The sequence below is a fragment of the Canis lupus genome, chromosome 23 (genome assembly GCF_048164855.1).
Source record: "Canis lupus baileyi chromosome 23, mCanLup2.hap1, whole genome shotgun sequence".
Lineage (NCBI taxonomy): Eukaryota > Metazoa > Chordata > Mammalia > Carnivora > Canidae > Canis > Canis lupus.
This window is the reverse complement of record NC_132860.1, coordinates 9,911,264-9,938,060: the sequence shown is the minus strand read 5'-3', so window position 1 is coordinate 9,938,060 and position 26,797 is coordinate 9,911,264. Positions and strand designations below refer to the sequence as shown.

General features: G+C 40.7%; 3 protein-coding genes across 3 annotated transcripts in view; 1 reads left to right on the top strand and 2 right to left on the bottom strand.

The window, feature by feature from the left end:
• Positions 1-2,722: 2,722 nt before the first annotated feature.
• On the top strand, positions 2,723-18,067 carry LOC140614611 (uncharacterized). Its single transcript, XM_072793690.1, has 4 exons — positions 2,723-2,793; positions 2,929-3,346; positions 17,229-17,336; positions 17,944-18,067. Exons 1-4 carry the CDS (start codon positions 2,723-2,725, stop codon positions 17,959-17,961), a joined length of 615 nt encoding a protein of 204 aa, XP_072649791.1. The 3' UTR covers positions 17,962-18,067.
• On the bottom strand, positions 5,118-9,280 carry LOC140614696 (large ribosomal subunit protein uL15-like). The gene has a single exon (XM_072793838.1). The coding sequence runs from the start codon at positions 7,218-7,220 to the stop codon at positions 6,777-6,779; it is 444 nt and encodes a 147-aa protein (XP_072649939.1). The 5' UTR covers positions 7,221-9,280; the 3' UTR covers positions 5,118-6,776.
• A 2,157-nt stretch (positions 18,068-20,224) lies between the features above and the next one.
• TSG101 (tumor susceptibility 101) overlaps positions 20,225-26,797 on the bottom strand; it is a 42,308-nt gene continuing 35,735 nt past the window's right edge. The window contains exons 8-10 of the mRNA XM_072793837.1: positions 23,445-23,647; positions 21,755-21,994; positions 20,225-20,564 (exon numbers count right to left, since the gene is read on the bottom strand). Coding sequence (XP_072649938.1) covers positions 20,475-20,564; positions 21,755-21,994; positions 23,445-23,647 — 533 coding nt within the window. The 3' untranslated portion in view covers positions 20,225-20,474. The remainder of the gene's footprint in view (positions 20,565-21,754; positions 21,995-23,444; positions 23,648-26,797) is intronic.

Below are 26,797 nucleotides of genomic sequence, written 5' to 3'. Positions count from 1 at the left end.
CTTCAGTCCCTCAAGGCTCGGGAAAAGGAAATGGTAAAGATATTTCTCCTCTTTATGAATCTCTTATAGCTCTGTTTTAATGATACCCAACCTATAGAGATGCAAGCTATACTTCTTGAGATATGTCATGTGTAAGAGTTGCCTTCAAGTTTAGTAGAATATGGATAATAACCCAGTATAATATAACTTATAATTTTTCTCACAAAACAACCAGCACTTTTTCTAGTGCTGAAATTTCATTCTTCCATTAGGGCACAGGCATATTTACTTTATATTGCTTCATTAGTTTCATGTGTCTATGTATGATCTTTACTAAGTTCTTTAAGACCATGTATATCGGAAGGAAACAAAACTTTTATGGTATAAAAAAAGTAAATGAAATGTCTCCAAACCTATATTATTCCAGTTCATATAAACCCAAATAGTTGATTTGGTGTCTGTTGAAATACCACACAGGAAGCTTAGACCATTCTCTAGGTCATTTGTTGAGCAAACTTTTGCTATGCTTGCTGTGTAATCATTATGAGGTCAATATGATATGATTTATGCCCTCAAGTATCTCACAGTATTTAGGGTACCTCAACTAATTGATTATTGACATGCATGTATATGAGTGGATATATGTGCTTGTTTTTTGAAAATTTTATTTATTTATTTGACAGAGCACAAGCAGGGGAAGTGGGAGAGGGAGAAACAGGTTCCCTGCTGAGCAGGGATCCCGATGTAGGGCTCTGTCCGAGGACCCCAGGATCATGACCTGAGCTGAAGCCAGACACTTAACTGACGGAGCCACCCAGATGCCCCCAGATATGTGCTTCTTTTTTTTTTTTCCAGATATGTGCTTCTAATTTATACATACTTATAACACAAACATATATAAAATATTTCCTTGATTTCACAATTTAAGGCAGCTATAGGAAATACACAATTAAAAACTAAGAAATCAGGATCAAAATAATTTATAATAGACTAGGACAGGACCAGTGGGAAAAATTAGAAGACAGATATGCAGGTTCTAGGGACTTACATGGCTCTAGTGAAGGTGTACTCATTGGGTTGGAGAGTCACAGTTCACACTTATTCTTGCACTCTGAATAATTTTCATTCTAGTCCTCTACAGCTGAATATGATTAGTTTCCCATTATTCTGTTCTTTTTTCTTGTTTTCAGCTCTTCCCTTGAATGCACAGAATAGGATGATGAGACAGTTTAGTTAGGGTAGCAGGGATAGGGATTTCACCTATTTTTTTAAAGCTGTTTGTACACCAAATTAAAACTTCATTTTAGGAAATCCTTGCAGATATCTAAAGGCTGCAAAATATAGTTTCTACAGGGAATATTCTAGGAAGTAAAACTGCCCTACACTGCATATTCTCAAAAGGGTCAGTATTTCCCCCAAGAGTGTGAAATTGGTAATGGTGCGGGATGTGGGAAAATATTAGATATTACAAGAGTTTCACTCCATAAAGTCCAACCCTACCAGATAAAATCTTACTCCTTTTAAAAAATTTTATTTTTAAGTAATCTCTGTACCCAACATGGGGCCAAAACTCACAATCTCGAGATCAAGGGGCACTAGCTCCATGGACTGGGCCAGCCAGGCTCCCCTCTTTATTTTTTTTTTTAAGATTAAAAAAAAAATTTATGATAGTCATACAGACTGAGAGAGAGAGGCAGAGACACACACAGGCAGAGGGAGAAGCAGGCTCCATGCACCGGGAGCCCGACGCCAGACTCGATCCCGGGTCTCCAGGATCGCGGCCTGGGCCAAAGGCAGGCGCTAAACCGCTGCGCCACCCAGGGATCCCGGTTCCCCTCTTTAATATTTAGTTTCATGATGGGGATGGGTGGAGCCGAACAATTGGATGAGAAAGTCTAAAAAAAGGCCCTTGAAGGAGGGAGAATGAAAAAAGTTTGAGGAACACAGCTCTGTTTCTTATAATTTGTCAGCGGTGTATTATGTATCATGATTCACAAATGAGTTAGGAAACAACCAGGGTAGAATGTGACGGGACAAGAGAAGAAACCGTGGTGTTCCCAGATTAAAAAGGACAAGAGGGGAATTTTGGATTCTGCGTTTAACTACTTCATAAATAATGAGTCGAGCTTTCCCATCCACTAGTGTAAACAGCCACTAGTCGATTAAATTAGCCCTGCCCTGATGAAATTCTTAACAGTTTCATATATTATTTAGAAATCCCCTTTGCATAGAGAGTTTTAAAATTTTTACTCTTTCCACTTTAGCTCACATTTGCAGAGGGTTCAAAGTAGCACTGAGTCTCTTTCTCCTGCAGCTCTTTGCAAAAAGTTCAAAAAGCTCCCCATGGAGAGTCAAACAGCCCTCCTGGATACATCCAGACGAGGTCTGATTAGAAATAAATTTACTGGGCTCTCCAGGGGGCGAGCTCGGGGCAAGCAGCGCTCCGCGTGAGAGCTGAGGCTCTCCAGTATCTTAGCGCCTCCTGCTCTTAGAGCCCAGCAGCCTCCCCGCAGCCCTCGGCGGGCGCAGGTGACGAACAGCAGGTGCAGGCGCACATGAGGGCAGCCGCTCCGCGGGTGCGAGGCCGCCTGGAGCTGGGCGCACGTGACGGGCAGCAGGCGCAGGTGACGGGCAGCAGGCGCAGGCGCACATCAGAGCAGCCGCACCGCGTGCGCGAGGCCGCCTCGAGGCCCGCTCGAGCTGGGCGTGGCGCAGGTGCACGTGACGGGCGGCGCAGGCGCACATGAGGGCAGCCGCACCGCGTGCGCGAGGCCGCCTCGAGGCCCGCTCGAGCTGGGCGAAGCGCAGGCGCAGGTGACGGGCAGCAGGCGCAGGCGCGAGGCCCACTCGAGCGGGCGTGGCCTGCGCAGCCTCCCGCCAACAGTTTCCCTCCGTGCGGCCTCGGACTTTTCTGCCCTTTCCCTCCGTTCTCTCCGCGTGTGTCTCGAGGGGCAGCCGTGAGCGGGTGCGGGAGTCCCGCAGACCAGCCGAGCGTTGGCTCCGCGGGAGCCACCTTCTGCGGACGTCGGCCGGCTGTGCCCCGCGCAGAGCGTCCGCTCCCCCGTCAGCGGCTGCCCCCCCCTCGCCCCGCGTGCGTGCGTGCGTGCGTGCGGCCGGAAGTCCTGCGCGCCTGGCGTCGGTGGGCTCCGAGCCTGAGGCGCCGCGTGAGAGCCGGGCTGCTGCGGGGAGAGTGAGGCCGGGGCGCGGAGGGGGGCGGGGCCGCCTTGCCGTCACTCCTCCTCAGGCCCTAGCTGTAGCGCCCTTCTCCTCACCCCCGCCCCTCCTCCGGTCCCTGTCGGGTCTGCGGCACCTCTGCGCAGTGGGACCCGGCGGTCTCCGTCGGCCTCTCTCTGGGAGCGGCGTTGCGGTAGGTTTCCGAGGTGGCGGCTGTCCAGCGTGAGCTAAGAACTTCACCTCACAGGAGGCTGAGGGTCGCAGTAAAGATCTCCAGTATTGGTATGGCCTGTGCAATCAACACTTTTTTTTTTTTTAAGAATTTATGTATTCATGAGACACAGAGAGAGGCAGAGACTCCTGCAGGGAGCCCGACGTGGGACTCGATCCTGGGACCCCAGGACCACGGGATCAGGCCCTGAGCCGAAGGCGGCGCTAAACCGCCGAGCCACCGGGGCTGCCCATCAACATCTTACTAAGAGTAAGTTACGTGCGCTGTGCCCTAGGGTCAACCAAGTTTCCCTCCTGGGGATGTAAAGGTGCTGATACGGTGGTGCAGGTTGTATCCAGTTAAGGGGGTGAGTGGGGGCCCTATCCAGTCCCTGCCGGCCTAGTCCAGAGGAAAAGGTCACTTTTCTAATCGTCTCACCCAGAGGGGGCTGCTTTTTCTAGTTTTTGTTACCGTATCCTATGTGTTAGAATGTCGGCATTTCACTTTCGCTCATGTGATCACAATGTGAAGTACCCCTGCTTGACTAGGAAATAGGTGACAGAAAAAAAGTGCACTACCCCGTTGTGGTGGGTGTCCTATGAGTACCAAATACAATAGTCTTTTTCCTTTAAAAATCTCTCTCCTGGCAGCCCGGGTGGCTCAGCAGTTTAGTGTCTGCCTTCAGCCCCAGGCGTGATCCTGGAGACCCGGGGTCGAGTCCCATGTCGGGCTCCCTGCTAGAGCCTGCTTCTCCCTCTGCTTGTGTCTCTGCCTCTGTCTCTCTGTGTGTCTCTCATAAATAAAATACTAAAAAAAAAAAAAAAATCTGTCTCCTATTTCCTAGCCTGTCTTTATTTCCCTTCTTCCTTACCCCCTTGTTAGATTAATTTTAATATTCAGTTCTTAGTATCGATGTAGTAGATAAAGTTAGCTTCCTGTTAAATGGCTAGACATGGAACTAAAAAGATTCGGACCCCTTTCTAAGAACATCACATAATGTTCTCGAACCCATAATGTTTTAGTAAATAATAATAAATTCTTGGAGCTATACTTTGCTTTTATTAATTGAATATATGTTAAATGTCCTTAAGCTACCTTCCTGTACTTTAATCTTGGTATGATTATTAGATGTAAAGGATTGGTGCTAGATGACATAAGTATCCTTAAGACACTAAGAATGTCAGCCTCTGTCCAGTCATATGAATTCCCAATGACTCATTTTGTTCTATCAACTGTATAATGCCTTTATCAGCAGTGTCATCATTGCTAATGAAGAATGCATATACATTAAAACCAATACATTTGTTGTCAGTATCAACAATACTGAAAACAATATGCTTTATGTTATCTAATAAGACCCCCAAATTAATGATTAAATCTGTTTTACAAAGGAAGAAAAAAGGCAGGTTGCATGAATAGACAAGTATACAGATAATATGTACAGAAAACCTTGAAGTAAAAGGTGTATTTACTATCTCTGCTTTGAGGGTTCTTTTTGGGAGGGATTAAGTCCTATCTGTAAGAAAAAGGAAATAGCTATGAGCTCCTAGAGCTTGAGTTCTATGATGCTGACAACTATAGCATTTGTATGTCTTAGAAGATGTGGTGCACAATGGCTCTACAAATCCCCAGGTTAAGGCTCACTTTAATCTCTCTTTCTTGGCTATAGCCTTGGCAACTTCTTTCATTCAAGGAAGTAGTGATATCTATCTTCCTTCCCTTCTTCCTTTCTCCCTTCCTCCCTCCCTCCACCCTCCCTCTCTCCTTCCTTCTGCCTTGGCTTGCCTTTTCTTTTCTTTTTTCTTTTTTTTTATTTCCTTCCTCCCTCCCTCCCTTCCTGGAGGAGTAGAGGCAGAAGGAGAGAAAAAATCCCAAGCCGACTCTCCGTTGAGGGTGGAGCCTCACCTGGGCCTCCATCCCAGGACCTTGAGATCATGACCTGAGCCCAAACCAAAAGTTGGATGTTCAACCAACTGAGCCACCAGGGGCCCCAAGGAGGTGGCCATGCCTTAAATCACTCCTTGCTGATAAGGAAGGAATTGTCAGTAAGAATTGTTTAGTACTTTACTGGCAGAAATTTATGGTACAAACCTAGTAAACAGCAGTGTTTTTGAAAGTTACGGAATTCTATATCAGTATGTAAACTTTATAATGTGATATCTATGAGGGCAAGAATCTATTCCATTTATTGCTGTATCCCAAGTCTAGAACCATGCCTAGTATAATAGACACTTAGTAGTTGAATGAAAGAAAAAAGCCAAATGCGTGTAAAGAGGAAGAAAGTACTGGGCAGCAAATGCAGAGAGCGGATATTCTACCCACCTTGATTTTTATAAATATGGAAAGTGTCCAGAGACATTGAGTTTAAAATACCTTAAAAAAAAGATTTATTTATTTATTCATGAGAGAGACAGAGACACAGGCTCCATGCAGGGGGACTCGATCCCGAGTCTCCAGGATCACGCCCTGGGCTGAAGGCAGGCACTAAACCGCTGAGCCACCCAGGGATCCCCAGAACAACATAGTTTATTTATTTTTAAATTTATGTATTTGAGAGAGAGAGAGAGAAAGAGCAAACATGAGCAGGGGGAGGGGCAGAGACAGAGGGAGAAGTAGGCCCCTAACTGAGCAGGGAGCCTGACACAGGACTCCCAGGATCATGACCCAAGCTGAAGGCAGATGCTCAACCACTGAGGCACCCAGGCATCCCTAGACCTTCTTTTTTAAGAACAGTTTTAGATTTACAGAAAAATGGAAAAGATAGTACAGAGTTTTATCTTTACCTCATATCCAGTTATTTTTTAAATTTTTTAAGAAAAGATTTTATTGGAGAGAGAGAGCAGGAGGAGGGGCAGAAGGAGATGGAGGAGGTGACTCCTCGCTGAGCAGGGAGCCCGACTAGGGGCTGGATCCCAGAACCCCGGGATCATGACCCAAGCTGAAGGCATATGCTAAACCAACTGAGTCACCCAGGTGCCCCCTCATATCCAGTTATTATTTGTTAAAGATTTATTTATTTATTTATGATAGACAGAGGCAGGCTCCATGCCGGGAGCCCGATGTGGGACTCAATCCTGGGACTCCAGGATCATGCCCCAGGGCGAAGGCAGGTGCCCAACCTGAGCCACCCAGGTGTCCCCACATCCAGTTATTAACATAATGTGGTACATTTGTCATAATTTATGAGTCAACATCTGTACATCATCATTAACTGAAGTCCATACATTACCCAGATTTCCTTAGTTTTTTACCTAATGTTTTTTTTTTTCTGTTCTAGGATCCCATCAAAGGATACCACATTACACTTAGTCATCATGTACCCTTAGGCTCCTCCTAGACTATGACAGTTTCTTTTTCTTTTTTTTTTTGAAAAGCATTTGTTAGCATTTAATGAACCTCCCCCTATGTGGCTTCAAGTTACTAGAACGCAGACACCCCCCATACCCTTTATCTTCTCCTCAGCTCTTCTACTGAAGAATTTGGCCTTCATGATGAGAGACTGTTTTAGGAGCTTTCCCTTTCCCAAAACTGTGTAGTAGCCCGATCGCACCACATCGATAATAGTAGCTCCAGTCTTGTTTTTGGTGGCATTTACCCATGTCTGCTCACTGACTAAGGTCCACAGTTTATGAAGGTTGACAGTTGGGCAGAAGCTCTGGTTCCTCTTTAAGTGGTAATGTCTCATACCGACTTTTCCAAAGTAACCTGTGTGATATTTGTCAAAGTTGATCCTGTGATGATGCATGCCACCAGCATTACCCCGGCCTCCTGGGTGCTTCCAGTGCTTGCTGATGTGGCTGTGGCCATGGCTCACAGGACCCCGAAGTTTCTGGGTCTTCCTCAGTCTAGATGGCATGTTGGTGGCCCAGAGGGAAAAAGGCAACTGGGACAGATTCTTAGACTTTTTTTGATGACGTAATTTTGAGGATTACTGGTCAGGTATTTTGTAGAATGCCCCTCTATTGGAATTTGGTATTTTTCTCATGGTTGGACTGAGGTTATAGATTTTTGGGAGGAAGACACAGAGGTAAAGTGCCATTTTCATCACCTCACCAGAGTACGTACTGTAGACGTGACTTACCATAGTTGATGTTGCCTTCAGTCACCTGGCTGAGGTTGTGTTAGGTTTCTCTACTTTTCTTTTCCCCTTTCCATACTATACTCTTTAGAAGGAAGTTCTATATGTGCAGTTCACACTTAAAGAGTAGGGAGTTGGGCAGCCCGGGTGGCTCAGTGGTTTAGCGCTGCCTTCAGCGCAGGGCGTGATCCTGGAGACCTGGGATTGAGTCCCATGTTGGGCGCCCTGCATGGAGCCTGCTTTTCCCTCTGCCTGTGTCTCTGCCCTCCCTCCCCCCGTCTCTCATGAATAAATAAATAAAATCTTAAAAAAATTTTATAAAAAGGAGTTATGTTCCCTCTGAGGGTGGAGTGTCTTCATAAATTCTTTGGAATTCTGCATGGGAGATTTGTTTCTTCCACCCTGTTAATTCATTTGTAAATATTAGTATGGATTCATGGATTTTATTTTATATTTTGGGTCATAATCCCATATGTCTTCATTGAATTTATTTCACACATTATTCCAGCTTTGGCCACTGGAAGCTTATTCCATTGGCTACTGTGTACCTTTAACATGTCCCATTGACATAGGGCTTTTGTTTTGAGTACTTCCTTACTCTCTGGCACTATAAGGTGTTTCAGCTTTTTCAACTGGTATATTTTCTGCTCCAGGCCCAAATCAGCCTTTTTCCAGGAATCTCTAGTTCCTGTTATTGGAGAATAGGATTATATAAACCAGGATCTGGGTGCTGGGTATGCTTATTGCTAGTAGAGTTCAGTGCATTTTTAAAATTAGCTTTTCAAAGATGGTTTTATTGATACTATAGAATTCTGCTACTTAGTACAATCACTGAATAATTCAGAGTACTCAGAAAGCATTGGCATCTCATTCAGCAACAATCAATATTTCCCTTGTGTTGGAATTTAGACTTCTAAGCTAATCAGTTATGATGTAGTTTAAAATTTAAAGTGCTTGGTTTTGGATTTCTATTAATTAGAATAATGTAAGGTATCCAATAATATAAGTTGAACATATGTTTACATTGTAGATGATTATTTCTAAGTATAGTCATTTTTTTCAGTGAATATTTTTGTTATTTAAAATTTGTAGGGATGTCTGGGTGGCTCAGTCAATTAAGTGCCTTCAGGTCTTGGGATGAAGCCCTACATCAGGCTCTTTGCTCAGTGGTGAGTCTGCTTCTTCCTCTTCTTCTGATCTCTCTTGCTCTTTCTCAAATAAATATTTAAAAAATATTTGTAGTTATTTAAAATTTGTAGTTATTTAAAACATTTCTTTTCAAAAGATACAAGGTTACAAAATAAAAGTAATATAAACAGATATACATGGTGAAGTATATATTTCATCCAGTTTTCATCCAGCATTCCCCCCAACATCTGCTATAGGTACCTATTTAATTAGTTTCTTGTGTACCTTCCAAGTGTTTCTTTTGCAAATACAAATATATTATTTTCCCTCCTTTCTTACACATAAAGTAGCATGCTAGAAATATATAGTACTGTTTTGCAGGTAATATCACCTGATTATAGAACTATAAAATTTTAGAGTTTGGAAAGACCTTATATTTGAATCCATTTATTTAAAAAACTGTTATTGAGCTCCTATGTGCTAGGTAGGTGCTAAGCACCAGAGTGGAGAACAAATACTTCCTCTTCTCAAGGAGCTCATAGTCTGATGAGAAATTCCTTTTACGGAATCTCTGCTTTGTCACTGTGCAGCCTCAGCTTAAAGAGGTATTCACTACCTGCAGAGACCCATCTATTTACTAAAAGGTTTCTGTTTTGGGGGCACCTGGATGGCTCAGTGGTTGAGCATCTGCCTTTGGCTTGGGTCATGATCCCAGGGTCCTGGGATTGAGTTCTGCGTCGGATTCCCCAAAGGGATCCTGCTTCTCCCTCTCTCTGTGTCTCTTCCTCTCATTCTGTGTGTCTCATGAATAAGTAAATAAAATCTTAAAAAAAAAAATTATGTTTTTATAATTCCTAATTGTGAACTGAAACTTTCTTTGTAACTTGAATCTCTTTTGGTTTGGACTTTCTAATTTTTTAAAAAATTTTACTTGAGAGAGACAGCAAAAGTTAGTGCAGAGAGGGGAGGGCAGAAGTGGTAAAAGCAGACTCTCCTCCCTGAGCAGGGAGCCCGATATGGGGCTGGATCCCAGGACCCTGGGATCATGACCTGAGCAGAAGGCAGATGCTTAACTAAGCAACCCAGGCACCCGTGGCTTGGACTCTTATATCATGAAATGTTGAACATGTCTTCTTTGAGTCTAATAACTCAAAAGGTACAGTAGATTGCTGGTATAAGAATTTTCTTTCATTCTCCGCTTAATCAAGAGGTTTACTCCCTGCCCCCTGCTTTTGACTAATTTCTTTTAGGGCTTGAGTGATGAACTTGCCTTTGTGGATATTGAAGGCAAATTGGTGAGACAGTGGATCTTCAAAATGGCAGTCTTTTCATGAAAATGCCAAACATTGTTTCTAGCAAAGGTTAATGTCATAGTTTTTTTTTTTTTTTAAGATTTTATTTATTTATTCATGAGAGGCACAGAGGCAGAGACACAGGCAGAGGGAGAAGCAGGCTCCCCGCGGGGAGCCCGACGTGGGACTAGATCCCAGGTCTCCAGGATCATGCCCCGGGCTGAAGGCGGGATTAAACCACTGGGCCACCGGGGCTGCCCCAATGTCATAGTTAAGTACTATAAATATTCTTTTTTTTTTTTAAAGGATTTATTTATTTATTTATTCATGATAGACAGAGAGAGGCGAGACACAGACAGAGGGAGAAGCAGGCTCCATGCAGGGAGCCCAACATGGGACTCGATCCCAGGACCCCAGGATCGTGCCCTGGGCCAAAGGCAGGCACCAAACTGCTGAGCCACCCAGGGATCCCCAGTACTATAAACATTCTAATGCTGCATGAGTAAATAAGAAAATCATCTTTATTTCTCTTTATGAAAACTTCCTCAGTTCTTATAAAGCTGGTTGGTCCCTACTCTGTACATTTAAAACATCTTGTTAAGATTTCTTTATTTCTCTCTCTTTTTCTTTCTTTCTTCTTGTTTTGATTTCATTAGATTTTACTTCCATTTGTTTTCAGGGTTTCCTACAGCACCAGACTGAGTCCTGTGAGCAGCAGTAATAGTAGTTATCATAACAGTTATTAATCAGTTGTCTGTTTTATGCCAGACACTTGTGCTAGAGCTAAGCACTTTATGTATATTGTTTAATCCTTAGCACAACTCTGTGAGGTTTTACAGATGATGCATCTGTGAACTGAAGTTAAATAAAATGGAGTAAGGATTTGAACCCAGTTCTATTTGACTCAAAAGCCTAAGTTCCTTTTTTTGTTTTGTTTTTTAAAGATTTTATTTATTTAGTTGAGAGAGAGAGAGAGAGAGCACAAGTGGGAGGGGAGGGGCAAATGGAGAGGGAGAAGTAGACTCCCTGCTGAGCAGGGAGCCAGAAGGTAGGGCTCAGTCGCAGGACCCTGAGATCATGACCTGCACTGAAGGCAGACTCTTAACCACTGAGCCACCCAGGTGCCCCATCAAAAGCCAAAGTTCTTCACAACTGTACTCTATTTACTTGGTACCCATGAGATAATTACTTGAAACGAATGAACCAAGATCTCCCTTCAGGACCTTTTCACACCACTTCTCTCTTTACGTAAATATTCTCACTTGCTAGACTAATATACATTTTGACCTCTTACTCTATGAAGTACAGAAGATATGTTAGGAGGTTTCTCAAAAATGTACAAAGAATGGGGCTCCTGGGTGGATTAGTTGGTTAAGTGTCTGCCTTGGGCGCCCAAGGTCTTGGGATGAAGCCCTGCTTTGGGTTTCTTGCTCAGCAGGGAGCCTGCTTCTCCCTCTCCCCCTGCCTGCTGCTCTCTCTGCTTGTGCTGTCACTTGCTCTCTCTTTGTCAAATAAATAAAATATTTTTTTAAAAATGTGCAAGGAAAACTTACTGAAGTTTAGTAAAACTTAGTGAAGTGCTATGGGCATAGTAGATCTAAGGAAGCTTACTCTTCAGTAAACTGTGGTGATTGAGCCCAACAGGAAATGTGTACTTAAATGTCAGATGCTTTCTTCCATAATATGTTTTCTATTCAAATTTTCCCCCAGATTACTTTGTCACTGCAAACTCCAGCATAGTGATTATCACAGCAGGTGCACACCAGATAAAAGGAGAAACACACCTTGATTTAGTCCAGCAAAATGTGTCCATGTTTAAATGAATGATTCTCAGTATTATCTAGTACAGTCCATGCTGCAAACTGATTATTGTTTCCAATCCAGGTCAGCTTGTTTTGATTGTTCAGTGAATAATTTTTGTGGGATGGGAGTGGGTTTAGTAACTTGGTAGGAAAAAAAAGATTTTTTAAAGATATATATATATAATATACTTATTTACTTTTAGAAAGAAGGAGAGAGCATGAGCAAGGGGGAGGGGGAGAGGGAGAGGGAGAGACTCCTCAAGCTGACTTACCACAGAACATGGTGCCTGGCCCATGGCACGATCCCAGGAGCTTGAGATCATGACCTGAGCCGAAATCAAGAGTTGGCTGCTTAACAGACTGAGCTACCAGGTGCCCTGAAGAAAACATTTCAATTCTGAATTGATATAATAACCAGAATGTGTTCTGATCTTTTAAAGTAACATGTGTTTTGCACAGTTGTAATCAGTGTATATGTACTATATAATGATTTCCTTAAACATTAGCACATATGAAAACATAATTTGCTTAATCATACAACTTTTGAAGTTTACATTCTAAAGGCTCTCATATCTGAGCAGTTTTCTAGATTATTAAGGGTGCAGAAGTGAAAGTAGCACTCTAGTTTACCACCTGACTTCCCAGAATTGTACAGCTCCTCACTAGTGCATGAATAAAGTGGACAAATTCAAGATACATTTTGGAGATAAAATGTGCAAGACTGTTGAATGTATGTAGTGAGGGACAGGGAGGAATAAAAAATAACTTCTGGATTTTTTTTCCTTGAGCAACTGATTGGTTGGTGGCTTGCATTTACTTGGGTTGGATGCTTTTAAGGGGGTGGGAGTCAGGAAAGGAGAGGGTGTTGGGTTGCAGGGAGAAAAATCAAGACTTCCAATTGAGACATGTTAAATTTGAGATATCTGAAGACGTTCAGGAAGAAATACCAAACAAGTTGCTGATTGAGTCTGGAGCTCAAAAATCTGGGCTGGGATATTCAGTCAAATTACTGTATTTTTAAGTCATTTGGAATAGATTTTGTCTGCAGGTAGGACAAAACTGAGTATGTGATTACATTTATGCATCTAATTTTTGATATTGAGGAACTGTTATTTAAATTTTGTTTGATCTTTAAAAAAAAAAAAATGGGATGCCTGGGTGGCCCAGCAGTTGAACGCCTCCCTTCGGCCTGGGGTGTGATCCTGGAGTCCCAGGATCGAATCCCACATCAGGCTCCCTGCGTGGAGCCGGCTTCTCTTTCTGTGTCTCTGCCTCTCTCTCTGTGTCTCTTATGAATAAATAAATAAAAATCTTTAAAATAAATTTTGTTTGATAATTTTATTAAATATTTACATGGCTACAAGAAGTATCTGTCTTCTTTTCCCTTTACCCTACATTTTAAATAAGTAGCTATTAAAATTTTTATTGTTTATAAAACATTTTTGTTTCTTTTTTTTTTTTAATTTTTATTTATTTATGATAGGCACACAGTGAGAGAGAGAGAGGCAGAGACACAGGCAGAGGGAGAAGCAGGCTCCATGCACCGGGAGCCTGACGTGGGATTTGATCCTGGGTCTCCAGGATCGCGCCCTGGGCCAAAGGCAGGCGCTAAACCGCTGCGCCACCCAGGGATCCCAACATTTTTGTTTCTATGTACACTTTTCTCCATCCTCTTTTTTTAAAAATAAATTTTATTTAAGTATTCCCCACATCTAATGTGGCTCAAACTTACAACCTCAAGATCAAGAGTTGCATGCTTCTCCAACTGAGCCAGCCATCCTCTTCTTTAGTTAAAATAACATATTATGAAGGGTCACTCCATAGTATTTAGATGTGTCAAATACTATGGAGCGACTTTGGCTTTGTGGTAAGTTTTGAAATCAGAAAGTGTTACTCCTCCAACTTTGTTCAAGATTGTTTTGGCTCTTCTGAGGCCTTTGCATTTCCACATGAATTTTAGAACCAGCTTGTCAATTTCTGCAAAAAAGCCTGCAGAGATTTTGATAAAGAGTACATTGAATTTGTTTTTTTGTTTTGTTTTTGTTTTTTTTTTTTGAGTACATTGAATTTGTAGACTAGTTTTGGTAGTATTTCTACCTTGATAATAGTAAATCTTCTGATTGATGTCCATAGGCTGTCTTCCCATTTATTTATTTAGGACTTCTCTAATTACTTTTCAGCAATATTTTATCGTTTTCGGCCTACAAATCTTCCACTTTTTTTGATTTTTAGATTAGATTTTAGGTAGTAGAATCTTAGAATTTTTTTTTTTTTTTTAATTTATGATAGTCACACAGAGAGAGAGAGAGAGAGGCAGAGACATAGGCAGAGGGAGAAGCAGGCTCCATGCACCAGGAGCCCGACGTGGGACTCGATCCCGGGTCTCCAGGATCGTGCCCTGGGCCAAACCGCTGCGCCACCCAGGGATCCCGATTCTTAGAATTTTCTATATACAAAATCATATTGTCTGTGAATAATAGTCTTATTTTACCTTTCTAATCTGAATAGCTTTTCTTTCTTGCATAATTGCCTTGGCTAGGACCTCCGATACAGTATTTCATAAAAGTGGTGAGAGTGGGCATCCTTATCTTAGTTTCCAATTTAAGGATAATGTAAGTTGAATGTTTTTCATAGATACTCTTTATTAGGGATATTCCCTTCTATTCCTGGTTTGTTGAGGATTTCTACCATGAATAGTGGATTTTGTCAAATGCTTTTTTAAAAGGTTTCAGAGAGGGAGATTTTGTCAAGTGCCATTAAAAAAAAGATTTTATTTATTTGACAGAGAGAGTGAGCAGGGGGTGGGCAGGGGAAGAGGGAGAAGCAAGCTCCCCACTGAGCAGGGAGCCTGACTCAGGGCTCAATCTCAGGACCCTGCCAAAGACAGACTGAGAGCCATCCAGATGCCCTGTCAAATGCTTTTTGTCTCGAGACTTTTTTTTTCTTTGTACTTTATTAATGTATCATGCCAATTGGCTTTTGGATGTTAAGGCAATTCTGGGATAAATCTCCCTTAGTCATTATTTATAATCCATTTTAATGCTGTTTGACTTGGTTTGCTAACATTTTGTTGAGGACGTTCCCATTTATATTCTTGAGGAAAAACGTTTTCCAGGGGGGGTCTTTGTTTACCTTTTGGTAATACTGTCTTCATAGAATGAGTAGTGAAGTATCCCTTCTTCCATTTTCTGGAAGAGTCTGTGAAGGACTGGTATTGTTTGAATGTTTAGAATTCCCTAGTGAAGGCACTTGGGCTCAGGCTTTGCTTTTGGAAGATTTCCCAGTTACTGATTTAATCTCTGTTGTAGATCTATTCAGATTTTCTATTTCTGTTAGTTTCATAGTTTGTGTCTTTCTAGGAATTTACCCATTTAATGTAAATTATCTAATTTGTTGGCTTCTAGTTGTTCATAGTATTTCCATATAATCTTATTTCTCTGAGGTCAATAGTAATAATCCCCTCTTTCATTCCTGATTTTGGTAATTTGATTCCTCTCTCCTTTTTCTTGGTCTAGCTTGGCCAGCCTAAGCTTTTTAATTTTGTTAATTTTTTCAAAGAACTCCCTTTCGATGTCAGTTTTTTTTTCTCTATTGACTTTGTATTTTGCTTCATTTTTATTTCCATCCTAATCTTCATTATCTTTTCCTCTCTTTCCTTTGGGTTTAGTGTGCTCTTCTTTTTCTTATTTTTTAAGATGGAAGGTTAGGTTATTGATTTGGAATCTTGTTTGGTAATGGGCATTTACAGGTATTGGTTTCCTTTTAGGCTCTGAGAAGCTGCATCCCATAAATTTTGGTATACTGTGTTTTTGTTTTACTTGTCTCAAGTATTTTTATATTTCTCAATATTTTCCCCCTCTTTTGAGGAATAAGAGCTAAGTTTTTAAATTTTTCTTGCATTTGAAGTACTCCTTGAGGACATGCTTGGCCCGAGATTCTATGGCATAGTCCTTAACTACCACAGAACAGCAACTTTATAGGGTTTTCCCTCTATCACTTTTACAGACTAATTAGGTTAATTTGGTGTTCAGCACAAAAGAGAGTCACCAAAGTTTGTGTGTATACACACACACACACACTCATATTTGGATGGAACACACAAAGATGATGGGCTTGGTACTTCTCTAAGGCTTTGGCATCTTGATTATTTCTACATGCTAGGCCATTGTAGATGAGGGCAGCCTTCAGCATCTTATGAAGCCGTATTAACATCCACTAACAGCAGCAGTGCCTTCCTAGGCCTTGGCAGTAGGTTATGAGTGGAGGCAAAACTTACATGGCACCTGAGCCTCTGCCTCTGTATAACTTGGCAGTGGGAGGAAGAATCTCTTAAGATTTTGTTTTGAACCACTCACTCATTACTTAGGGGAGTGTGTTGTTTGTCAAATATTTGTGTATTTTTCATATTTATGGTTTTTTTTTTTTCAGATTTCTATTCTGGCATGAGAATATACTTTGTATTTCAACTCTCTGAGATTTGTTAAGATTTATTTTGTGGCCTGGCATGGAAAAGATTGCATGTGCCCTTGAGCATATATATTCTGCTGTTGTTGGGGGTTCTGTGTCACTTAGTTCTAATTGGTTGGTAGTATTTGGCTGTTCAGGTCTTCTGGCTCTTTGGTGATTACCTGAATAGTTCTATCCATAATCAAGAGTGGGGTGTTGAAACTTTCGATTTTTATTATTGAGTTGTTTACTTTTACCTTAGTTTTGCTTGATGTATCTTAAGGGCCTATGTTTATAATGGTTATAACTTACTGATGAATTACTCTTTATTATTTTAAAATATCCCTTTGTTTCTAGTAACTTAAAAAATTTGTCTGATACTAATAGAACTACATTAACATTTAATGGTTAACATTTGTATGGTGTATAAATTTCCATCCTTTAGCCTTAAACTTATTTATATCTTTAGTTTTTGTTTTAATTCCAGTGTAGTTAACAGTGTTATAGGACACTCAACTGATTATGCCACCCAGGCACCCCACAAGTTCTTCATATTAGCTGGAGAAGATTACAGGGAAGAGGCGTGCTATGGTGAGAGTAGTCCTTTTTTTCCTTTGTTTTTTCTAAGAACCCTTGAAATCCATTCATATAAAGGTCAAAACTTATCTGTAGTTCCAAGTTTAAAACTGTCACTTTTGGGCAGCCCCAGTGGCGCAGCGGTTTAGTGCCGCCTGCAGCCTGGGGCGTGATCCTGGAGACCTGGGATCGAGTCCCACATCGGGCTCCCTACATGGAGCCTGCTTCTTCTCTGCCTGTGTCTCTGCCTCTCTCTCTGTGTGTGTCTCTATGAATAAATAAAATCTTTACAAAAAAAATAAAATAAAACTGTCACTTTCGTGTTTGGAGAATCTCTGCCAAGATGATAGGCCCTATCTCCAGAGAGATTTTAGTTTAGTGGATTTGGGGCAACACTTAAGACATCTGAATCTGATAGTTCTGTTGAACCTTCCTATTTGAAAACCACTTAGGGCAATTATAACAGCTTTGCTAATACTTAAAAAAATGCCCTGTCATATAATACCGTGTAATAAAAAGAATTTTTGGTGTCTTTTTCTCAGTTCCAATGTGGAATGAAGTTTGCTGGGGTCTCTCCGAAGGACCTGAATTTGTATTTGGAACTGATAAAGATCCTGAGCAGTGGGAAATGTCCACAAAGTAGTTGCCAGGTAATATGTCAGTTTTGCATTTTCTTTTATTTTTGTGTGATCATATTCACCAGGTTATAAATTCTCAAGCAGTCAGGGACTGAGTCCATCTCACTCACTACTAAGCCTGCCCCTAAACACTGTAGGTACTCTCTTGTTGACAATATATTTTTTCAAATTGTTATATAGTTGTAAAATTGATTTCATATTAATTTCTGTAACTCTGTACTTATCCTCAGGACTGTTTACCTTAAATAACCAACTGCTGTAAGAAATTTCTAGGGGAAAGAAAAAATTTCTAGGGGAAATTCATGGAAACATTTCAGTTTTGTGGCACTGTCAAGATAGGTTGTCACAAAATGGATGTTCAATGACAATTATTTCTTCTGAAGTTAACTTCTGAGCAGCCCGGTGGCTCAGCAGTTTAGCGCCGCCTTCAGCCCAGGGCGTGATCCTGGAGACCTGGGATCGAGTCCCACGTCGTGCTCCCTGCATGGAGCCTGTGTCTCTGCCTCTCTCTCTCTCTCTCTCTTTGTGTGTGTGTCTTCTCATGAATAAATAAAGAAAAATTTAAAAATAAACAAATAAAGTTAACTTCTTATGTTCATGATTTCTTCTAACTCCACAGTGGCTAAGAGATGATTAAAAAGAAAGGATATACTTCTTGGCATGTAACCCTATCTGTAGCTGATTTAATGGAAAGTATTTTGAAGAACCTTAGGAGAGTACATCCAGTTTCTACTGTAAGTAAGGTAGGATGTTTATGTTTGAAAAACCATTTAACATTAACATAAAATAGGGATAAAAGAACATTTGTGAGGAACAATTACTTTTTGAGGTTGATCTTGTGTCTTTTCCTAAAACCTATTCTTTGTTGCTGCTAAAATAGAGAAAGGGGTGGTGGTGGTGGTAGAGGGGCTTATCTTTGTAGACCTTTGTCCTGGTATTTATTACATTCAATTACATAAAAGTTTAACTCTACAAATATCTGATAATATTGGGAACCATTGAGGGTAGATCTTGCTCCATTTTGAGTTGTTCCCTAAGAGTTCCAATTATGTCCAATGGAGAGACCTAAGAAAGAATCGCTAGTTACAAAAGTACTCCAAGTCTCCTGGAGAAGGGGAAGTTGAGGCCTGACGTAAAACTCTGAATGTGACAGGTTAAAGCCAAATGGACTCATATCATTGGGAATAAAGTAACTGAAATTTTGAAGTGATTCCCTGATAGGAAATGATTGGAGGGTAAGGAGAAAGGAAAAGGAGAGTGGTTCTCAGCAAAAATGGCCAGAGCTTGGGGCCCATGTGGAAAGAGGGCTGGTGAATTTGAAAAATAAAATATGTCTAACCATCTGTTTTAAATTGTTCTCTGTCCTCTTGGTCTGTTTTTCTGCCATAAAGCTGTTAAATACTCATTTACCCAGCAACTGTTGTTTTTCATGTTGTAGACCTTTGTTAGAAGAAAGAAAAGGAAGAATTATTAAACCTTTACTTGCAGGGCCTCAGTGGAATAAAAGAAGTATTCCTTAGTGTTTCTTATGTCCTGGGAGAGAAGGGTTTTAAAGATCTTGTAACGGTAATAAAGCTGACCCCCGCAAAGAGGAGGCTCCTTTGAAAAAGAGTACAGAAACTCTTTGGGAAATTCTGAAGGAGCCAAGTTTTAAAGTTGCTTAAAGCTTCCATTTTGAAGTTAAGGAAGGAGAGATAGTAGTTATAGGATTAGATACGTCAAAATTTTGAACCAACTTAAATTCCTGTTTGAGCATCCAGATGTTGGATGATACTTCATTTTTATAATTTTTACATTTTACATTTTTACAATTCCTATGTGACTAGCTCTTGCCTGTTTTTGTGTGTGTGTGTGTGTATATATTCTTTATAAAGAATGATGTGTTCAAAGAATGATATGTGTAAAATGTGTTTGTAGAGTTTCTGATTCTTTTGTTCTGGCTGGTTGATACCTATTCATTCATACACTATAAAAAACCTGTAACTTTCTCTACAAGGTCAAAATGCATGCATACACAAAAATAACTAAATGGTAGTTCCAATCCTAATACTAAATTAAACCTTGATTTGGCCTTGCTTTTATTTTGATAATTTTTTTAAGATTTTGTTTTTTTAAGTAATCAATACGCCCACTATGGAATGTGAAGTCACAACCCCCGGATCAAGAGTCACATATTCCACTGACTTAGCCAGCCAGGCACCCCTATTCTGGTAATTTTTATAAAAGATCTAAACTGTATAAACCCTTCAGTGATGACTGGGACCAAGGTGGGCATTCTTTTCTGGAAAGAAGTATTAGAGTAGGCTGCCTGGCTTCCTAAGTATTTTGAAACATCTTAAATTGTACCTTTCTTTGTAACCTCATGAATTTTCTACCTCATTTTGACAGAGAAAATTCTATTCTACCTAGATGAGATCTGCATGAACCACAGCTCACTGGTGGTTACAAACTTGGCTACAAACTCACTCACTCACCAGGAAGACGGACTTCAAGTGACAATAAAAGCATGTAGGCACTTTTAGCTTCCTACGTAACAAATTCTCAGGTGTATAGCTTACCACTTGCCACCCTCTTCCTTTCTTCTTGATGAAAACAAGGGGCCCATGTAGAAAGATGGCTGGTTCTGCTTCAGTCAAGCCTAGAAAGGTAACAAATCTAGGCAAGGACTGGTAGGAGGGTACCACCTAGGACCTTTCACAGAAAAAGTCACTCAAATTCCTCAAAAAGTTAGATGTCTTATCTGGTATATCCCATATTAAACAGAGTTTACTTTATATGTTACAGAATAAATAATGCTAAATTTTAACTTGATGGATATTATGCTGTTTGATAAATCAAAAATCGAGCTTCTTATTAGTAAGACTTTAATTTTTCCTAAAAACGTTCAATAAAGAGAAAAATTATGCAACAAATTTTATTTAGCATAGTCAGTCCCAACATTCAGCACAAAAAGTTTACAGAGGATAGAAAGTGCATTAATAAAAGCCAGTCTTTACCAAAAGAAAACAGAAAATATATTATTGATTCAAAATATTTTACACTTGAATGATAAACTGCAATAACTTATTCTGGGCACCTACTGATAAGAGAAAGAGAGAGAAGAAAAGAATGCTTTAAGAAGAGCTCAATCTCCAGCTGATATCAGAGAAGTCAGTAGAGGTCACTGAGACCGGCAGTCTTTCTTGCTTTTTGCATTAGTGCCCTCAGCTGGAACTGTTTACGGGACAGAAGACGCACATGCTGGGAGGGGGGAAAAAGTTTCAACAGTTTAGAATGGATTTGACTCAGGCATGAAGTATCAGACAGTTTGTAACCTAGATGGGATCTAAGAATCCTAAACTCCTATCAACCTTCCTTTGGAACCAATACTTCTTTTGGTTGGCTTTTTAAACTCACTTGATTGATGCTGGCAGGTTGTGTTAAGGAAAGTTCCCTTCTAAGACCCTATGAAGGATCACATTACAGGGAAAGCATCACATTACAGGATCTGGCTTGGGAGTTTGAACTATATCCTGAGATATACCAAGATACCAGGGAAACTTGAACTGTGATCCTGATGAAAGTTACATAAAACTATGATAACTACAACTATCCCCAGTTGTCAAAAAGCAGGGGAATGAGCAGCATAAACCAGCTTTTGGCCATTGCCTAGCAACAGCATATATCTCTGGCTCTCTGGGTGCACCTTTCCCTAAGCTATGGAACCCAAGGAGGGGACACAGAAAGGGAGTCTTGGCTCTCTGACTTATACCCTGACATTCGTGTGCTTGCATCAGGTCCAAGACTGATTTGGCCACTTAATCAGAGTGAGAAAGACAAGATCAGTTAAGTGACCTGACCAGCCTTGCATGTTTACTGAAGCACCAGCAGCAGCTGGATCAAATATCCAAAGGGTGGCCACTACTATTCCTAAAACCATGCTTTTCATGACCCAATAGAGAATGGTACCCCAAACTAGCTCATTACATCTTCTCGTATGTATAATAGCATTAAGCCGGAAACAAGAAGGAACTACTCTCTGGTACGAGCAGGGCAGCCCAATACTTTGCGGGGCTGTTTGATCTAGGAAGATGGGTCTAAAATCATGCAATTCTAAGAAAATTAAGAAGAAAAAAACAAAACAGAATCCCAAATGGGTGGGTCAGTCAGTGATCTTAATTTAGATGGTGTATGACCTGAAAGAACCAACAGCAATCTGACTGTATCTCCTAACCGCCCCCCTCTGGCACAGTAGTAAGAAGAATTACATGCAGCTTCATGCTGCCTGGGGGGGTGGGAGCTGCAGCCACAGATCTCACTCCCTCACTTTGGGAACACAAGGAGTTTTAACTTCCCCTACAAGGAAAACCCACTTGGTTTGTGGCTTTCAAGGTCAGTGCCTCTAAAACTTGAGTTCTGAGATCCTGGAAAGCAGATTGAAGAAGACATACCTTCAGGAAGACATCCAGATCTATTACTCCCCGCCTCAAGGCTTCTCCCAGGTAAAAGATAGTGTCTTCAATAGCATTTTCCTCTGCATACAGATTTAGGATCTGTTTGTATAGTGGGGCTGTGGGAATGATAACTTCATCAATATCATTGTTTTCAGACTGATTTTCCATTTTCTCCAGAGCAGAACTGAGTTCTTCATCCTTCTTTCTCAAAAGTTCTATGTTTTTATCGACCTCAGCCTGAAAACAAAACAGTCCAAGCATGAGGACTTTATACTTACTGTACATAATTATCTGCTGGTCAAAAATCTACAACTCAACTTTACCAAAACAGACCTGTGAAATAAAAAGGCAATACTTAAAACAACTCATGGTTGAGATTAATGTGTCAAATAATATACTGGCCAAAGGGGACGAGGGGTGATGTAACATGCTGAGAACAGAATAAATTTTTTTTAAAAGGTTTTATTTATTTAATCGAGAGAGAGAGAGAGAGAGAGAGAGAGGCAGAGAAGCAGGCTCCATGCAGGGAGCCGGGTCTCCAGGACCATGCCCCGGACTGTAGGCAGTGCTAAACCGCTGAGCCACCCGGGCTGCCCAGAATAAATTTTTTTTAAGATGTTATTTATTTATTCATGAGAGACAGAGAGAGAGATAGAGACATAGGCAGAAGGAGAAGCAGGCTCCCTGTGGGTCTTGATCCAGTGACTCTGGGATCAAGCCCTGAGCAAAAGACAGATGCTCAACTGTTGAGCCACCCAGGCGTCCCAGAACAATGTTGAAAATACCCTGAGCTGAGCACTTCCAGTGACAGTGATAAGCTTGTTACTTATTAGTGACAAATGATGTTACAAACTAAGCCACCAGACAAGATACCTTCTAGCAGGAGGTTCCTTATATGAAAATCATAAAAGAGGTCTTTTTTTCCAAACAAATTGGCAGCTGCTACAGAGAAGGAACTTTCCTCTGTCTATACAGAAGATTAATCGATAGAACCCCAAACACCTGAACTTTAGTTACAAGATATTGTAGGTGGTGCTTGTGGGCTCAGAATTGTACTGCTGTCAATTTCCTGAACTTTTAAAAATCGCTGGCTACTACTGTGAAGTTGACTTTACATACTAGAACCATTCTGTGAGACTAATGGGCACACACAAACCACTGTCCCCAGAGTCCTCAGACACATTTGTTGGAATAACTTCTGCATGGGAATGAAAAGTGGTGAGTCAAACTGGCACTTAAATTATGCTAGTGCTTCATCATTAAGTCACATGGGCACAACAGTCTGATAAAAATGTGAGGAAGTTTACGAGCTAAAGGCTGCATACACTACGGATGACTGAGTACAAGGGCTCCCTGACCTTTAAGTGTGAACCCGTGGTCTGAAGATCTTCATCATGGCTTAGAATTCTCTCAGATTCTTATTTCCTGGTTACATCAAGCATTGAAACAATCGTCCTTGGTTTCAAACCTTGTCCCGCAGGATGAAGCTGGTCCAAGAACTGGTCTAATTCCCCTCCAGCTCCCAAACACCAAACTGCAAACACAGGCTCCGTTTCTAACAAAGCTATAGAGAAGCTAAATTCAAATGCTTAAAGACATGCAGAATTTTCTCTTACTAGACCCACAACTTCCAGGGTAACCAAGGTGTAGATATCTAAAAATTGCAACTGATCAATGAGTTACTTACCACTTCTTGATCTAAACGGGTAACCATTTCTTCCAGTTTCTGATGACCTTTTTTCAGGTCTTCCTCTGTTCGTTTCAAGGCATTGAGCTCTGCCTGGGCACGATCCATTTCCTCCTTCATCCGCCATCTCAGCTTGTCACTGACTGCTGAGATGAGAGAGGCTCGGATGGTGTCCTCGCTGATGGTGCCATCCCTACTGGGGCCTGCAAGGAAAAAGGCAGAGGCTACTGGCTTAATTTCCCATGCACTTCCTATTCCTTTCACAGGAACCTTCCGAAAACAGGACAAAGTGAGTTGACACTTTCAAAGTGGGAGGAAAAAAATTTTATAGTCAATCTTATAATTTCATCAAAAATAACATTAAAATCAGAGTTGAGAAATACTTTCCCTGAAAGGAATTACTATTATTAATCCATATTTACTTGCCTTCTGTACTGATAGGTGAAATAATCAGCTTTTTTCTCAACGAGGCCGGAGCTGTGTCCCTACTGTTATTACTCGATCTTCAACAAATGGGACAAATTTATACCAAAGAAAAACATTTGATTCAGGCCAAATGCATTGTCTAGTTTCACTGCTAAGCTGAAGGAGACAGGAATCTACTGCAGAGGCCAGTAAGAGGACTGAGAACGGGCAGTTTCCATGCTGTAAGGTTAATAAGGCTTCTTCCCTTCTACATGACTTACTCCTTTACTCTTTACCCAAAGTAAAGAACAGATGAGCCAGAGAGAGTGATGTATAGAAAATTCAATAGCTGATGAACTTGTTTATTCTCAGATTTCTTACTATTCTCTTTAAAACATCCCTTCTTCAGTGTCCTACAAAATTTCCTTGCATATTTCAGATCAAATAATGGGCTGATTAAGAAAAGAATGTCTAAAAGGCTTCTGAGGAGGAGAAAGATAGGTTAAGAAACACTGCTGCGATCCGTCTGTGATTCTTGCTTTTCTATGGGATGTTGTGTTGCTACTGTAAACTTGTACTTGCTGCCTTATCACCACACGCCAACCTCATCCCCAAAATTATGGTATACGTTTGCTACAACAATTAAATTATACTAATCACAACCTAGGAAAGGCAAAAACTTACTAATACGAAAGCCTGTAAATGCCCTGGGTGTGCTAACTACCTACTAGATGACCCTGCTTTTTTTTTCCACAGCCAGATCTACCTCTTTCTTTAACAAACTCTTAAATCATTCTAACAAAAACAGTTTAATGTTCTTAAATATCAGATCCCATCTTCTCTCTACCATTAAATAAGGTTAAGGCTAATCTTCATTAATGATCTTTCCTTTATTAACCCTAATTAATTCCTACTAATAGTTCTTAATATTTATCAGTTTAAAAACACACTTTGAACTTTAAAAAATACCCCAGAGTACAAAAAAGACAAGGATCTGCCAAAAGCTTCCTGCCTGACACTGGAATGTCAAGATGAGAAGGGCAACCAGATCACTGGAAAAGGAGGCACGTACTTACCTCAACATGGTCTGGGCCACCACCCATGTTACAAACCAGGAATTGGGCTTTTGTTTTTGTTGTAACACCGAACAGGTCGGAAACTTAACTTTGGTTTGCGTATCAGAAGGGGCAGGTTGTTACAGAAACAATGTTTATTATTCCATCCCATATTAAGTTGCTTTAAATCAATTTTTTTTCAGGTTTAAATGGAATTAGCATTTTCCCTAAACCTCTTGGTTGGTGTGAGGAACTAAAATTGTAAATTGGTTTTCTCCTCCCTGGCAAAAATGGCAAACCAAAGCATGTCGAAGAGAGAATTTCGGTACCATTTCTTGGTAAAAACTTGGTGTCCCTTTGGGACAGGAACAGTCTTATCTGTAAAGAACTGGACTCCTGGAGGGCTTAGCACTGAACTGTGGTAGCTGCTCAGGCGGAGTTATTTGAGTAAATGAAAGCAGTGAGTGTTAAAGTCTGCAGTGTTAAATATTTTACGCTATTTTTTGCTTTTCGACACCCTTTCCAACACACGTCCCTTCAAGGCAGTAGAGTTGTGTGGTTATTTATACGCAGCAGTTAAAGTGTTCCATTGATCTGTGTAGAAGTTTTCTGAAGTAATGAAGGATGAAGTGTATTTTTATAACCATCTGGGTTTTTCACACACCAAGTTTTGTTAAAATTATTACCTTAAAGTGGATCAACTTACACTGATGTGAAGTTTTCAAATTTCTTTTTAAAAACACACACTGACATTCTGGAATTAATAGTTTCTCTTATGAAATACATTAAAGGAAACACTACCATCCAGCAACAAATAAGGCCTTCCAAATGAGTCTCCAGCTAAAGCCATTAACACTCAAAATGGGATCCAAGCTGAGGCAGCAGCTTTTGATAAAGGTCACAGTTCACCTGAGGAGGGTGGAAGTGCCAAGATTAGACCCTGTCCTTTCCTCTGCCACACAGACCTTACTATGTAGTATATTTAAACATTTTAAGCCCGCCCACTTTCTAAAAAGAAGAGAATTTTTAATTAAGATCTGGAATATGAATGCCAAAAAAGAAACCCTATTAAAATTCAAAATTCCATGAACCTTGACAGTTTAAGGGATTGTTTACACAAATAATAAAGATTTGGTGGGAGAGTCTCTTCTTCTTGATCACTTTTCAAACAAAATAATTTTTTTGCCCTCAGATGTCATAAGAGAAATTTTAATTTCCTTATACGCTCTATAACAAGCCTAGGGTTAAGAAGAGTTTGTGGCAAATCGCCATACCTCAAATCCCCACACTGACCTTTTCCCATGCAGAGTCAGATTTCAGAAGTGCCCTTCTACAATTCCAGATTAGCAGCAATCAATAGGTAACAAAGATTTTGAGAAGTAATCCTAAGCAAAACCTCATTTAATGTTAGGTAGGATCCAATTACTGAACGTAAGTCTTAGGAACTAAAAGGTAATTTAAAAAAACGTTTCCGGGCAGCCCTGTGGCTCAGTGGTTTAGCACCACCTTCAGCCCAGGGTGTGATCCTGGAGACTCGGGATCGAGTCCCATGTCGGGCTCCCTGCATGGAGCCTGCTTCTTCCTCTGTGTCTCTGCCTGCCTCTCTCTCTCTCTCTCTGTGTGTGTCCCTCATGAAAAAATAAATAAAATCTTTAAAAAATAAAGAATAAATTTAAAAAGTTTCCTACTATAAGGAAACCAATATATAACCCAATAGACCTGATAATTCAGCAAATAATTCAGGCTCATATCTTCAAAGTGCACTAGTACAGACTACCTGATTTAAAAGCAGACACTTAAGACAATCAGTTTTATTTCCTGCAGTGCTTGATCAGTTTCCCGTAACTCAAAAAGATCATTTATATTAGAGAATCCAGGATAATCCCAAAGTAC